The following is a 16921-nucleotide window of genomic DNA, read 5'->3' as shown; positions in this document are numbered from 1 at the left end:
TGTTGTCCTGTTCTTCATGCTATTATCAAGAACCGCAGGAGGGGCTTCCCTGGTGGCGCAGTGGTTGAGAGTCCGCCTGCTGATGCAGGGGACGCAGGTTCGTAGCCCTGGTCCAGGAGGATCCCACATGCCACGGAGCGGCTGGGCCCGTGAGCCACGGCCGCTGAGCCTGCGCGTCCGGAGCCTGTGCTCCGCAACGGGAGAGGCCACAACAGCGAGAGGCCCGCGTACCGCAAAAAAAAAAAAGAACCGCAGGAGACTGATTTACAAAACTAATAATCCTTTCCTTACTCTCAGCAGTTGGAAGCCGGGATCTGGGTGAAAACACTAACGCCTGCTTGTGTGAAGGGCTCCCGGGCAGAGTCCCCCGTCTCCCCAGATCCCCTCCGCCAGCCACCCAGCCCCAAGGAGGGTGGCCCAGAAATCTACTCAAAGAGGAGAGCACGGGGGAATTGCCAAATGACTTGGAACAACTTCTCAGAATTTTTTTTTCTTTTAAGAGTGAAAGCGGCTACCCCGTGGGGCTGGGACATTATCAAAAGGTGAGAATCTGCTATGAGTAATGAAAATCACAAAAAAGCACTCAGGCTCAAGTACACCTTCACTGACCCAGCACAATCAGAGGGTTCGTTCGACTGCTGTCTCTACGTACACAGAACACTGAAAGGACTATCTCAGAGCTCTCAACAACGGCTAACAGCTGAGAGCACCTTTGTGAAGGAGATTTTAGTAAAGGAATGAACAAGCAGTGTGATGCTACCCCCATTCTTGGCAGACACTACAGATAAGATGGATAAAGATTCCTGGTGCCCAAGCAGTGGCCAGCCAGAATTAGACTGTAACCATGGCTGTAAATCCTTCCAAAGAAAGGGACGGAGTGAGCAGCAGCTAAGACTCAGCTCACCTGCTGATGTGGAAGCGGCCGGGGTGATGCTCTCAGAAGAGAAACACAGGGGCTGCCTGATCACCTCCAGACTGAGCATGTAGACCACCCCTCCTGGTCCTCAGACGGCGGCTCATTTTACAAAAATGAGTTTTCCACAATTTTGCTTTGGAATCAAAATTTAAACTCATGTCCCCCCCCCCAGTCACTTCTTTTTCACTAATTACAGAAAATAAAACTTTCTGAAATGCTCTGACAGCAGCACACACTGTTACAGTTGGTGTTAACCATCTAGGGATGTCTGCCCACCACCAACAATATGGCCTCCTTGTCTCAGCTTAGCAGTGTTTTGCCATGTAGGGAGGGGTTGTGATGTATCTGACGGTCCTCGATCTCCTAGCACGTTAAAAGAATCAAGCACTGATAGCCAACTCCACCCAACCAAGTAGACTTGAAGAGGAAAACAAAGTTGAAATGTCACGCAGTGCTTTTCTTATTGTGGGTACTTGATAACTGATTCTGTCATGTCCATAATATTAAGTCAAGACAGAAGCTAGAGGATTCAGATGTTCACTCCCAGTCAGAATTCTGAACCCAGAGTTCATCGATTCCTAAGGGGGAATCCACGGATAAACATCATAAGATCAATGAGCTCCCTGGAATCGTGGGTGACTTTTTTTTTTTTTTTTTTGCCGTATGCGGGCCTCTCACTGTCATGGCCTCTCCCGTTGCGGAGCACAGGCTCCGGACGCGCAGGCTCAGCGGCCATGGCTCACGGGCCCAGCCGCTCCGCGGCATGTGGGATCTTCCCGCACCGGGGCACGAACCCATGTCCCCTGCATCGGCAGGCGGACTCTCAACCATTGTGCCACCAGGGAAGCCCGTGAGTGACTTTTTACGTAGGCATCTGAGCAACTTTCTGAGCGTCCACAGACGCTCGGAGCCAGGATGGGCCGCCAAGATGGACAGACCCAGCCCCCCGCTGCACAGACACAGATGTGTGATGACTTATCCAAGGACAAAGGGACTTCCTTGTGAGACCTGGGGCAAAATCCCATGTGTCCTTCCTCTGAGGTCACCTGCCGTCCAGGAGGCTTCCCCTGAGCATACACAAGAGCCTGCAAACGGCGTTTACCGAGGTTAGGGTTCGGCCTGAGAAACTCAGACTCCCTGCTTTCTTCTCCTCCAAAAAAGCAAAGCTATACTCAAGTCTCTATAACTCTCTATGTCCAACCCAGGAGGCCCAGAAAGAAAGATGGAGAAATAGAAGGCTGAACGCCGAAGAGGATGAGGATGGGGGATAGATGGAGGCCACGACCTCTCCCCCACGACCGTATCCAAGAGCACGCGGCCCACTCCTCAGCCAGCACAGAGCACAGGGAGCTCGCGGCCCAGCCCCCTCCTGGACTAGTCCAAGCGCCGGCACCGCAGGCGAGGTCTCAAGGAGCAGGCCAAGGCCCCTGTCCAGCCCCGAGGTGCGGGTGGCCGGCACCTTGCAAAGGACCAGCACATCCCTCTGCGGTCGCATCCCAGAGAGGACAGGGGCGAAACCACAGCCCCCGCTGTTCCAAAGGGGAGGAAGAGGAGGGAGGGGCCCGCATCAGAAGTAAGTGTGGCGGGTCGGTCATCCGGTTAAGACCTGGCCTGGCCCTGCAGCATCTCTGTGGTCAGGGTCCACCCTGGGTGGCCTTGGCTCTGGGCCCCGCTTGGCCTCAGCGCCCCGCGGCGTGAGGAGGGGGCTGCGCTCACCACGTCAGCAAGCAGAGCCAGAGCGCGTCCGTCCAGCTGCCGGGCCCCGACGGCACAGCCGCCCGCGGTGACTCCCGCCGCTGCCACTCTGCCGCTGGGGGGGGGGGGGCGGGGCGCGGGGCTCTTCTCCTCCACTGTGTGACTCTGCAGATGCCTCGCCATGACAACGTTTTCTTTTGCCCAGAAAAACAGGATGGAAAGGGAGAGCCTGGAGGAGAGCGAGAGAGCAGGGGACGGAGGCTGGGGAAACGGGGCTGGGGACAACGGAGGGCAGAGTGAAGGAAGAGGCCAGAGGGACACGGAGCCAGCGAGTTCACAGGAGAGCCCCCGCCACCGGGGCACAAAGGGAAGGTGGCTGAGTGAGCTCTCGGGTGCTGGGGTCCCCACCTCACAGGTGCAGCCGGAGAGCAGGGGGCGCGGCGGCCCCAGGCCTCCCCGAGCAGAGACCTGTGCCACCGGGCTCCCCGCCCCTGCTGCCTGCCCACGGGCGCATCCCACGTGAGCGCAGGGCCCCACCCCCTGGGCGAGCCAGCCCCGCGCCGGAGCTCTAGGAGGCCCCAAGGCAGAGGTTCAGGCCTTTGGGCCCTCGTCAGGCATCACCCAGCTGGGGGCAGCTTCTGGGTCTCCGGCCCCAGGTGGCCCACAGCTCTCAGCCAGCAGTGACAGCTCCCTTCCACTGGCCGGTGTGCCCTGTCCAGGGACACACCGGGCCTAACACAGACCCCTTTAGGACCACAGCCACGTCGATGGGGGTAGGGGCTGTGAGAGGAAGTGGAGAGAGAGGCCAGCACCGGTGAGATTTCTTCCCCCGCCACCGTGTCCCCTCCTCCACTGGGCACGTCCTCCCGTCCCAGGCTGCGGCCAGGAAGCCACCCACTCGGCGTCTTCCCGCTGCAGGGCGTGAGGCACCCCACACCTCCACTCGCAACAGGCCCGCCCACGCCCGGCGCTGAGATTTGGTTTTCCTTCTTTCTTTCCTTCCCTCATCTGACACTGTGAGTGGCGTCGAAGCCTGTGGGACAGAGTGTATAAATAATCCTTGGCCACAAAGAGGGCAGTGATGTCCCTTCCTTTCACTCCAGCAAAGACTTGGCATCTCCCCGGCACATCAGCCCTAACGATCAAGGACGGACCAAGAACAGGGGGCTAACACCCTGAAGCTAGGAAAACGGGAAAGTTTTTTTAAAATCCAGCAAACTACAAAGAGACCAAATGGCGTCTCAGACGCCAATGAAAATGAATCCCAGACATTTCAAACAAGTTCAACAACTTGCCCCCAAGTCCCTTCCGAAAGGAAGCAGGGTGCTAGAAATGTAGAACAGTGCATTGGAGAGCTAATGCGGAACTCAGCTCTACTTTGATCCCTCCCAGCCTGCGTCCTTCTGTGCCCTTGGTGACTCTCTCTGCCCTGAAGTGATGCCTCTCTTCCAAAAGGCGAAGAGTCTGCAAGACCTCCTAAGCACCTCTCATTCACATCTCTTTATCCTGCTAAGGATAAAGGCAAACCTAACATACACTGCTTTTATTCAGTCATTTGAACAGCCCTTTAGAAAAGGTCATCAACTCACAACAGTCTACCTAAGAAAAATAAGCTAAAAGATGGGCAGGCTTTTGTCTCCATGCAGATGACAAAGAGCTAAGAGGACTCCATGGCCAAGGCCCTCGGCTTCCAATTCTTTTTTATCTCAGGGGACAGCTCAGCAGGATTTGACCACAGACACTAACTTCAAGAAGACTGGGTAGGCAGCCTTGTGGCTAAGTCGTGCATTAGGTGAGCAGAGTGGGAAAGCATTCAAAACGTGCAAATGTCTGAGCCACGTCGGGAAGCGGGGTTGCTGCTCACCTAATAATCAATCTCTCATGTCTGGGCTTCTAGTCATCCACGATCCTCTCCACTACACAGGCTTGGAGCTATTGTTATTTTTACTTACAGATGAGGACACAGAGGCTTAGAAAGACCGGGTACCTTGCCCCAGGGCACGCAGTGGTAAAGCCTGGTGGCCCAGGATACAGATTCAGGTTTCCAACTACTGAGATCAAGAGTTCTTTCTATTATACCACTACCTACAAGAAAAGGCTACCCGGAATTGAATCACTGTGAAAGATTATTGTCTCACTACTGGGGAACATCAAGCCCCAGATCATTTTTCAGGGACAAATGGGTTTGCTGTAAGGATGCAGCCTCTCTGTTCACTCCTATAGGAATTATGTCAGATAGCATACATTTAGAAATAGGTATGTTTAGTTTTTGAAAAAGGATCATGATTATATTAATCTATTCAACAGCAACCATGTAGAAAGACTACTATTTACAAATAAATTCTATTTTCACTGGACTTTTTAACAAAAGCATCTTACAACCAAGAGATCCTGAAACAATGCAGGATACTCAAAGAAAGGCAAGAAAGATATATAGTTAAAAATGCTGAAAAATAAATCACACGACCCACGAATCTTTTTCTTTTCCTGTAGCTTCTTAGAGATGCAAGCTCTTAAAAGCAATTCATGCAAAAAACTCAAAAGGTTAAGCTAAGTGGGTGAGCAGGCATTAAATATTAAACGCAAGTTATGTTCATGCTGGGTACCAAAACCTAACCATCAGTGCATGTCCCTTTTTTCTACCTTGAAAAAATAAGCAGGAGAAAATATATTCTAAACATGATTAAATTGCAAACACACAGCTGTCAAGGCTATATGTCTCCAGATCCTCAGTGTTCTCTGTTCTATCAACACGCCTACAAACTGCGAGAATAATCACTGCCAAAGCTACCCTAGGTGATTACATAAAATTTTTCTAAAAAGCTGAAAAAAAATATGTAAACAGGAATAAGAGAAGTAAAACACTGCTTACCTTACAGAAAACGGGTTTCACTCTTGTGGATTTTCTTTTACAGCAATACGCCCAATACAAGTATGTACAACACTCCAAGAAAATTTGACAAAGCATAAAATTGTTTACTGTCTTCAAATTCTCCTTCTCTCTTTTCAAACATATTTTACAGAGTAAATCTTTGAAATTTCCCTAGGACTTTCTGATACCTTTCTATTTCAAAAGGACAAACTATTTCAGAGATCCATTTAGAGACCTATGCATCCTTGGAATGAGGAAGGAAAAGTTGACAGTGCCACCGAACAACTAGTATCCAAAAGAAATTCTCTTAATCCTGAGCTGTAAAGAGTGCTTGAAGATTACTGCCCGGATCCCTTCCGGAAAGAAAGGCTTATCTTGTCTGCATAACAGTCTTTAGACATTTTAGAGTGAAATCAACTTTCAAGACAGAGAAAAGAAAACCACGCAAGCATGCCTACATTTGGATCAGAAGGCACATCCCTGAGAATCAAAGCCCTTGTTTACTTACATGCTGTACATAGAAAGGAAAAGTTCAAAGAAACCTGCACCCTCTGGGAGAGGTGATTCCATCTAAGTCGGCTGCTGGGAAACGAGTAAGATGGGAGAGATGATTCCATCTAAGTCGGCTGCTGGGAAACGAGTAAGACACGCGTTCTCTCTCACTCTCAGGCCAGGCAGTGAAAAAAATCCCAAACTGTTCTTTCGAGTCACATTCACAAGGGCTTCCTAGCGCCACCAAGCTCTTCCTTCAAGGCAGCCTGGGGGTTGCGGAAGGCTCACCCCCTTGCTCTGGATTTCCACCCCATGCCCTGAACCCGCCTGCTCTGGGAAGGTGCCAGGTTAGGGCACACAGGGAGACGGCAGGACCACGAAGTGCCACATCTTCAGAGCCAGCTCAGAGGGTGGCAAACAAAGCAAGCAGCACTTCTGTGGGGACTGCTTTACACGCCTCAAGTTCCCAGAACAAACCAGAAACTCCTTCAACCCCCTCACCTCCAAAGGAACTGTTTATTCCTTTCAGACTCCAAACTATTGCAGTAGTGCGAGCTGATTGCTAACAATATTGAAAAAAAAAATTCCCCAAACCGGAGAGGTTGACAGGGGCACACAAAGAGCTGTGACAGTAATAGGCACCCTTGAGGAGAATGGCGGCAATCAATTATGAACCATTTGCAGAAATTGCGGGGCTGTCAAAAGCCCTACTTACAGCTGTGCGTCTTCAAGCCAGGCTGCATTTGATTTTCAAGGGACATTATTCCTGATTCTCAAGTGTAGAATATTGTTAGTAAAAATACCCCAAACAGCCCAGGTTCAACCAGGGTCTTATGTGTAAAGAAGTTAATGACCCCTGAGAAGGTTGACGGGCCAGCATGAGAAGCCCAGGAACCAGAGACAGGTCTCCCCTCTGGGGAGTGACCACCTCCTGTGGGCACCATGGGACAGCGCCAGGGCCATCCCGAAAGACCCAGGACCAGCACCCGCTGGACAGGCACCCTAAAACTCCCAAATCACCGTTTGGAAAATAGGAAAGCATTGCTTTTAGATATAACCTGCTGTTTCTAGGAGGCTAAACATAATGAGAGAAGAGAAATTTTACTTTTTAACTCTTCAATTCAAAACTTCCTTTTCACTACTATCCATCACAGCAATCACTTTTGATGATCACAGATTCTTTTTTCCCCAAGGAACAAAGAATATGTAAACCGAGTAGCTGCTAGGCATTTGCTAGGATTTTTTTAAAATATACTGAAATCCATTATTATAGATAGATATCTTCAAATTTGAAAAAGGTGAGCTGATAACTACTCTAGACTTGAGAGGAACCTGACAGCAAATGCTCAACATGCTAATATTCTTTAATATTTTTTTCTTCTGTGTTCCTTGATATCTTTTGCTTTTTCCTTTAATCATCTTAGCAATGAAAATTAGGGCTCAGAGAGCTCCAATTTCAAGCTGAACTGCAGTTTTCACTCCTCTTCTAAATTTCTAACTGATGCTCCAATGTTCATCTTAAAAACCTTTGTTTAGTTATGACAGGCATTAAGTAATAGAAATGGAAAGAGCCTCAACATGGTAACTTTCTGCAGATTTATTTGATTGAATCTTCACATAAAACCTGGAAAAGAATTTAATTTCCTCCTTAAGAATTTTAATGGGGAACTCAAACATTGTAACAGAGAGGAAACCATTATCCCTAATGGCGTTAATGATCTCCCCAAAGCTGCCACCTGCGCCAGTGTCGCACAGCCACACTGACCTTAAATAGAGAGCCTAGCTTCTTGAGTGTTGCCTTAGCATTCTCCTTTTTAAAAAAAGTCAAGACAAAGCAATCCAAACACATCTATTGGATGCTCTAGGATCCACTGCTTCCAAAAAAATGATGAATTTGAGCTACAATATTGGGTTCCCACAAGTAAATAACCCACCAGAGAGAGAACAGAGCAGAAAGACTAAAAATGCTGATGACTGCAGTTTAGTAAAAGAAACTGCTTCCTGGGGGCATAACCAGGCCAGTGAAAGGAGCTGAGTATTTGGTTTGTATGAGGAACTGAGAAGAAAGGAAAGGGAGATTTTGGAGGAGGTGGCTAGGGAATGGGGGGAGGAATTCAGGGGGTAAGAAAGGGAAACAGAGAAGAGAGGTGAGGCCAGGTGCCAGTGGCCGCTTGACCCTGCTCTGCAGCTGGCAGGCTCTATCCCACCCCATCCACCCATCCCACACTGAGCACCACCACCAGTCACCTGGGGCTGGGCCAATGGCCAGTCACCTAAGGACCGGCTCCTACGAGTATTAGTTTAAACCCAACTGGGGTGTGGTCCTGCTATAAATTTTTTTAAATACCCATCATAGTTTACATTTCCTCCACTCTTGTTTTGTATTTAAGACAAAAGGAAGAAATATAAAACAGAGTTATAATATCAAAGTCAGTTAAAACTGGACTGTGTACTTACAAAGATCATGTCAGACAGACAATTTCTGAAAGAAGAGCTAACTAAGAACAGTTAAAAATGTAGGAAAGGGGGCTTCCCTGGTGGCGCAGTGGTTGAGGGTCCGCCTGCCGATGCAGGGGACACGGGTTCGTGCCCCGGTCCGGGAGGATCCCACATGCCGCGGAGCGGCTGGGCCCGTGAGCCATGGCCGCTGAGCCTGCGCATCCGGAGCGTGTGCTCCGCAACGGGAGAGGCCACAACAGTGAGAGGCCTGAGTACCGAAAAAAGAAAAATAAATAAACTGGAACCCTCGTGCACTGCTGGTGGGAACGTAAAACGGTGCAGCGCTGGCTGTGCAAGCCAGTTGGGCTGTTCCTCAAAAAAGCTAAACATAGAATTACCACATGACCCAGCAATTCCACTCTGAGTGGCACACCCAGAAGAAGTGAAAACAAGGTTTTAAACAGATATTTGTATGCCAATGTCACTGCAGCGTTACTCACAACAGCCAAACGGTGGAAACAACCCACGTGTCCATCAATAGATGAATGGATAAACAAAATGTAGTGTGTGTGTGTGTGTGTGTGTGTGTGTGTATACATATATATATATATATATATGTATACACACACAACGGAATATCATTCAGCCATAAAAGGAGTAAAGTTTTGATACATGCTACCACATGGATGAACCTTGAAAACATTATGCAGAAACAAAAGGACAAATATTATACGATCAAACTCACATGACAAGAAACTAACACACCATTGTAAAGCAATTATACCCCAATAAAGATGTTAAAAAAAAAAAAAAACCTCACATGACATAACCAGAACAGGCAAATGAGACAGAAAGTGTAACAGAGGCTTCCAGGGGACTAGGGGGTGGGATGCATGGGTGGCTATTGTCTAACGGGTACTGAGTTTCTATTTGGCAGGATGAAAACATTCTGGAAATGGATAGTGGTGATGGTTTGCACAATACCGTGAATGTTAATGCCACGAAGCGCACACTTAAAAGTGGTGAAAATGGCAAAGTTTATGTTTTATATATTTTATAACAAAATGACAACATTCCAAAAATAGTTTCTCTTCAGCCAAAAATAAATGTAGTAAATGAATACAATAGTAATTTTATGTGACCCTCAGAACACCTGAGCTTAGATTTTCCTTGTCAAACCATCCTAGTATACAAATGGCCACGTTTGCAGTACTCTTTGGTGGCATGCCACAGGTCAGGCAGGAGGTTGGGCCAGGGTCAAGGATTCCTACTAGTACTTCACTTCAAATAAAGAAGGAAACTAGTTTCTTTAAAGAAAAAAAAAAATGTTTGTATTGACTGTTGTACCTAGGGATAGGAGAACTCCATCTTTTTCTCCCCACCTCAGGTGCAGGTGGGAATCAACACTTGCCTGCCAGGCCCTTGTTTGGGATCTGGGGCAGCATCTTACCCTGAAGGTCTGCTCCTTCTTCTCCCTGTGGGAAACCTGGTCCAGCGTGCCATCAGTCTGACTCCTTTTCAGGCCAGTTGTGATGTCAGGGACATTGCTGAAATCTGCATGAAAAGTGACAAAAACACAGGCAAGTTTGGCCATCTGCAAAGAATAGTAGTGAATGACTTAGAGGCTCAGAGAAAGAGAGGAAAGAAAAAAGTTAACTAACACCCTAGAAGGCAGGACACCATTGTCCATAGTGACACTGACGCTACCATATGCATAGCTGGTCTTCTAAAACAGATCCGGGCTCTGGCTAAGTGAAGAAGCACTGCATCTGCCTGTTTTGCATCTGTTTTGCCTGTTTAGCATTTGCCTGCTTTGGTCAAAGGAGGCCAATGACCAATCAAACCACTGACTTAAATGCCTGGCCACTCTTGTCACTGCTGTGCAAACTTCACTAAGTACACTATTATACAGTGTTGGTACTTTCCTTCCTTTATTTTTGGCTAAGTGAGGGCAAAATCACCAGGGATATCTGGGTAAACCAATGATGCAACACCACAGATTCTTATTACAGTCCACAAATTGCTCATTTGCGAGCATAATTCTTCTTTTTCTGGCATCGACCACATCCTAAATTGAAAGTCCCAAGAAGAACAGCAAACCTTTGTTAACTTCCAGAGTAAGGGTTAAGAAACAATATAAAAGGTGAGTAGAGCATGTGCCTTTCTAACCTACACTTATACACATATGCCATCCTCAAAGGTTCTTTCCAGTGGTTCTCAAATTAACAAATTCAAGAAAGATGGAAAGACCAGCCTCTATCAAAATATTACACAGGGCTTCCCTGGTGGTGCAGTAGTTGAGGGTCCGCCTGCCGATGCAGGGGACGTGGGTTTGTGCCCCGGTCCGGGAGGATCCCACATGCCGCAGAGCGGCTGGGTCCGTGAGCCATGGCCGCTGGGCCTGCGCGTCCGGAGCCTGTGCTCCGCAACGGAAGAGGCCAGAGCAGTGAGGGGCCCGCTTACTGCAAAAAAAAAAAAAAAAAAAAAAAAATTACACAGATTTTCATTCTAATTTTTGTATTTGGTAGACTAGATTGTTTCTGATCTCAGTCAGCCACAAAAAGAAGTCACCAATCTCATACCTGTCTGAGTTGATCTAGGCAGAAAAGGCATGGACAGACATTGGCAAACCATGCAGCATGATGGAGGCAAGGATAGTGGTCTCCAGGAGACCTTTAGAAGCTATGGGAGCCCTAGGAGGTTGATGGAACTCATGGACAGAAATGCTGGTCCATGATCCAGGCTGATATCACCAATCACTTCACAAGAGGAGACCTCAAGAAAATGTCACAATGGTCTACAGAATTCTGGAGCTCCAATTTCTTCTTCCTTTTACTTCTTCTAACACCCTAACCCTGCCCAGAAAAGGACCACGCCGCCTGTTTCACATAAGGAGATACAGACAAGGGAGGTGGGAAGGCTTTTATGTCTTAGGTGACTGGGTAGATGGGGAGAGTACGGGCTGGGAGTGGAAGTCACAAGCTCAGCTTTGGGCCACCCAGTGCAACGCACCCAGGAGTCCAGTAGTGCAAGAAAGGTCTGCACAGGGATGTGGCTTTGGAGCCATCATCATACACTTGGCAGTGAAGCCACAGGGATGGATGGTGCCTCCAGGGAGCGTGTGCAGAATGGGACAACAAGAGGCCCAGGGAGGGAGCCCTGGAGCTGCCAAGGCACAGCGTGCAGGACAGGAGGTACCTGTCTCTTCAGAGAGAAGCAACAGCCAGAGAAGCACAAAGAAATCAAGAAAGAGCGATGCCACCGATGCCGCGCAATGTAAAAATACATTACCTAGGCAACAGAGGCAGATCTGCATTACTGCTGCCTTTACCTTACAAATAAAAAGCTCCAATATTTCCAAAGAGCTGTATTTACAGGAAATACAACACACAGTCCATGCATTTAGACGTGATGATGATTTCTACAGCGCCTGCTCTGTGTCAGGTATGTACTACGTTCTGGGGATACAAAGATGAAAGCGACCTCAAGTCCCCCGAAGTCTCAGAGACGGCACGGCCACAAGGAGTCTTGGAGCCCGGAGGCGCCAGATGGATATGCTGGAGAAAATAACATGGCTGATGTCAAAAGCGGAAGCGAATTCTGAGTCATCGCTTCAATATATTCACACAACTTTGGAACTTCCTTAAACGCTGAAAATTCCCAGAACCACCTTTCACCTCTTACAAAGGCAAAGTGTTTTCCTGCTAGCAGAACATGCCATGCCCTTCCTCTCAAAATCCTGCTCACCCCAGGACCAAAGGCTTTACTATGAATCGGTGAGGCTCTGCAGCCACCTCTGCAGCCCCTTAACTTCAGGGAGGCCCTTGGTGTGGCGGGGGTCCTCTCTGAGGCAGGGCTTGGACAGGAAGGATCACAGGACCCAGCTCCCACCGAGGCTGGCCCCGGGGACCCCTGAGAAGGCAGGTCTGCAGATAGGACGTCTCGAGCTGTTCCGCCACCCAAATTTCAAGAGGTTGACAGGCAGCTGGGCATCGACAGAGCCTCGGGGGTGGCTGATTCCCCTTCCAACCCCACCAGCAGGGCGCCCCCGCTGTCCTGGAGACGGCAAAGCACGAGGAGGCCTAGCTTGACAGCATCCACAGCTGTGGACCTGGGTCCAGGAGCCTCAGGTTTCAACTGGACCTGCATCCCTGTCTGTAAAAAGCAGTGTGCCCTTCACGTTCTTTCTAGAGGAGAAATGAGAACAAAGTAGGTTCTGGAAGAATAGAAGAAAAGTGGAGGCCGGTAAAATTCGAATCCTTATTTACAAAGCTCTTTTAAACAGGCACCGCGCTGACATCCTGTCCTGGGTGCCAAATGCCTAGGCATAGCCCCACTTACACTCTGCCCACATCCTGAGCGCCAGCTGCTAGAGTGAGTAAAATACATCCTTCCCCTCCCAGCCCAAAACTGCCTTCCCACCTTGGGAGAGCCTCCGTGCGGCCCTGTTTACTGGACACATGTTGGGGCACTGGATCCCTACCAGGGAACACGGGGCATGTGTTACCAGGGCCATAACACCGCCCACCCTGGGCTCAGCTGCTGCAGGACAGATGGTCAGACGCGCTCCGGAAGAGTCTTTAGCCAATGTGATCGTAAATAATGAAAAATAACAAAATTACAAATCCAAGTCATCTATTTATAACTGGTAAATACACGCTTTTGTCTTTCTCGGCTCAGTCCTCGTGGAAATGAACAATTTGGGGGGAGGACTAGCAATCTGAAACATGTAGCATCTAACTCTGCTGACAGGAGCTGCTACTCAGCTGCGAGTAAGCAGAGCCGCGACTTTCCACGTCACAGGCTCTGTTCCTCCATGTGGACCACTCGGTCCATTTATTTATCCCCTGGTCGGATGGGGGCTGAGCACTGCACGCCCACAGGGTACCAGGTCCTGTGTCAGATGCCGTACATGAGACCAGCCTCAGACATCTTTCTCCTTTAAAACAAACACTTTTGGAGAGTGACGACACACTGGGCAGGCTATCCCGGAAGGTGACTGCCCCCCGCTCTCCTGCACACCCTATAGTTCCCCACAGACAACAAGGGAAGCACGGGGCTTCAGGTGAGACACGCCCTAGTCACTCAGTGTCTTCCTGTTCTGAGCATCAGTACAGACCCCACAGGTATCACAGTCGGCCAAGTAACTGGCAACCCCAAACCCTTCATAATTAAAGGTCAAAACGTGTTCAAGTAACATCCTGGGTATCAACTTAAGAATGGAAACGTTAGGATAAATGCTAAAGTTAAGGTCGCTTCGCCCATACAGCTCACAACGTGAATTCAAAGTTTGCATTTACATCACTTCCAAATCCAGTTTAGCACAGTTAATATGCAGGAGTGTGGGCTTTGCCATTTATCTCCCCCAGGCCTGTAAGAAGCAGCAGACTATCTGGGTGCTAAGTCTGATGTGTGCAAAGGGGACTTTCAGGAAACAGGTGTCACTGGGGGTCGGGAAGAGGGTTTGGTGGCGTCCCTGCCAATCTCCCACCTGCTGCTTACTCTTCAGGAACCTCTCTGCTCAGCAGGCAGCTAGGATGTTGGGCTCATCTGGCCGATGCCATCCCATCACCCCGTCTTGCTGGTTGCTTCCTCCTTACTCAACCAGGCAGCAAGGGCAGAGGCAACAGGTCCTTCCCAGGCCCCGACACCCACCCAGGTGGCTGCCAGCAGCGCCCAGAGACACCAGGCAGCCTCTAGCTGCAGGAGGGCGGGCAAGGTGCTCTTCCCGGGCGGCAGCCAGACAGTTGGTTCCCAGAAAGGCGAGAAGTCTGAGCATGCCTCTGTGTTCTCAGAAACAGCAACTGTAAGAGGAACTGAGTTAAAATCTCCAGAAGATATCAATCCCGAGGTCAAAAACAAGAAACTAACATGAGAGGAGAGCGTTTGTTTCCCCCTATTTAATACAATAAGACTTTTTTGAGAAATAAATGATGGTAGTCACAGCGTCAGGAAAAGCTCTGCTTCAGTTTGTGGGTTGAGGACTCATCTGAAGGAGACTGAAAGGACAGGCAACGAGAACAGGAATTATTTTGAAACTACACTTTTTGTGCTTCAAAGCATATTGTACACTGATTCTCAATACTATAAGCTCCAAAGCCCCCCTTTTGATAATATATACTTTTACTATCCTGAAATAAAATTCTTTCTTAATGTAATCTACCTCCACACATAATTTCACAAAAAAGTAATACATGCCTTAATAGTAACACAAGGAGAAAAATAAATGGAAAGTAACAATTTTTTAAAAATATGTATTTCAGTATGTAAATGCTAGGGTACAAACACTCTAGAAACCGTGACTGTAAGGAATGGCACCAAGGAACAGAGGAGAGTTTAAACAAGCCTTATTTGGGGACGCTCCCAGGCGAGGTTCACTGGTCCGAGAGAAAGGGGCCAGAGAAGTCGCACCCGGGCGAGGGTTGGGCAAGATTTTATAGGGGAAGAAGGGAAAGGGGTGTGGTGAATCCGGGAGGGCGCAGGGTATTCCTTAGTTGGCGGTCTTTTCGGGTACAGTGGCAATGTCTGGTGCCCGTCGCATCAGTCTTGGGGCCATTAGTCCCGCCCCTCAAAAGGCGGGAAGGCTGGGCCGTGTGGAAAGTCCCCAGGTCAGTTCCTGGAACTGGGTGGTCCAGAAAGTTTCGGTCTGATGCAACCTGTGAGTCTGACTGCGTTCCCCTGCCTCGGGCCAGTTGGCCTTACCGAGACGAAGCTGTGCAAAGCCTGTCCCACAGAGAATCACGGGGAATATCTCAGCTTCATCACAGACCCAGGCCGGGGTGTCCTGGTGGAGATTTAAATGCCTACGGGGTGCTGCCATCACACCTACGGGGCGACATGATTTTCCAAACGGGTAAAGACATTTGACAAAGTTCTGAACAAAACAAAGGTCAAACTCCCATTGATTTATTGGGTTGATGCACTCCTATAAAATTCAAAGTACCCTACAGCTGGGGGGAAAAAATAATTTGTGTTCACTTGTAAAATGGAGCTGGTTCTTGGCTCAAGTAATTACACCACGGTTTTCACTTACATGAATGTCCAGGAGAACAGGTCTGCAGTGTGAGGGACTGACTTAAACACGCAGGACAGCCAGCACCACGGCCCCAAACACTAAGTGTCGCCTTCCCCCAATTCATTATGAAAACCAAAAACAGACCCATAAACCTCCAAAACGTCACTGGTGGGCAGTGACTCGGCTGCTGAGAACTGTCTCTGCCCCTCTCCACGGCGAGGACTTCAACTTTCCCTCTGGGAGGGTCAGTGACATCAGAGGACACCGAATGCACCAAAAAGCACACAGCCCAGAGCAGGTGCAAAGGGAATATTAGCGCCCTCGCTTCCTGAGAAAAGGAAATACACTCACCAGAGCAATTTAAAAGACAGCATTTCAATAAATAATGTAGCACATTTAACTGGGACTCTCATTTTGGGGTCAAAAATGTTTTATTTGATAAATCATCAGCCCTTAGACCCCCTCTGAGGTGAAAACGACAGAATGATAATCTTCTATGAAGACTGAAAAAAAATGTAAAAAATAATATCAAAGAAGTTACAAGTAAATAATAAATGATTTAAGTTTTCAACCACATAACGCCCTGTGGCATCAAAGTTGTACATCCTTGACACTTAACAGTTTTACATCCGCAGTCATCCCTCAGTATCCGAGGGGGACTGGTTCTAGGACCCGCAGGGAAACCAAATCTGAGGATGCTCAAGTCCTTTACAGCACAGAATAGTATTTTCCATCCACTGGTGATTAACTCCGAGGATGCAGAACCTGCACATACAGAGGGCCAGCTGTACTTATATTCACAGTTTGATCTACAGCCATACCACCCAGAATGTGCCCGATCTCATCACATACACAGTTTGTGTGAATTATGTTCTTAATCTACTTGATTTATTCAATTTCTCTATTCAATTTCTCAGAATCTCTACTATGTAATTCCATAAATGAACAGCTTGTAAAGAATCAATGAAGTTTACATCTGAAAAGAATCTTAGAAAGTATCCAATTCAATTCCTTCATCTGATATATCTGTGTTACTTAAAAAAGTGTGAGTGTAATTTTAAGAAAAGGTAAAGATTTTGGTAAATCAAGGCTGCCAGTAGAAGGATATAGCATTTTGTAAATACAAAATTACAATTGTTTTTCAGTTCTCCAAGCTTCACACATTATATACAATTCTGTATTAATGTTTTTGACATAGTTTAGCTTGGTGTCAAGAGCACACTGAGCATTGAGTTCATTTGCACAGAAAAGCTCAAAAATCTCTCCACTTTTAAATATCAGTTTGCAAACTTTGTATAGCATTGGTTATTCTTAATTAACTCAGATTTCCCTAAATTTTACTCATGCTTTTACTTAAAGATGCAATGGTGTGTGACATCTTTCATTAGTGACGTTTGCTGTGCTCTGTCATCCAAGCAAATATCAATCATCATTGGTCAGGGAAAGAGAATGAAAATCAAACCATTTAAACGAAATAACAGAAGGACTACTC

At 48.0% G+C, this 16921-nt stretch overlaps 1 protein-coding gene across 3 annotated transcripts in view; it reads right to left on the bottom strand.

The window, feature by feature from the left end:
* The window catches only part of TIAM2 (TIAM Rac1 associated GEF 2), a 235250-nt gene that overhangs the window by 34163 nt on the left and 184166 nt on the right, over positions 1-16921 (bottom strand). For all 3 annotated transcript variants that reach the window (XM_022559909.2, XM_022559929.3, XM_022559920.3), the window contains one exon: positions 9865-9968. In XM_022559909.2, the coding sequence (XP_022415617.2) occupies positions 9865-9968 (104 nt within the window). The remainder of the gene's footprint in view (positions 1-9864; positions 9969-16921) is intronic.

This window comes from Delphinapterus leucas, chromosome 12 (assembly GCF_059928025.1).
Source record: "Delphinapterus leucas isolate spDelLeu-1000000601 "Yukka" chromosome 12, BTC_Dleu_Yukka2, whole genome shotgun sequence".
In the NCBI taxonomy this organism is placed as follows: Eukaryota; Metazoa; Chordata; class Mammalia; order Artiodactyla; family Monodontidae; genus Delphinapterus; species Delphinapterus leucas.
The sequence above is the reverse complement of the archived record's forward strand: the minus strand, read 5'-3'. Positions and strand labels throughout refer to the sequence as shown.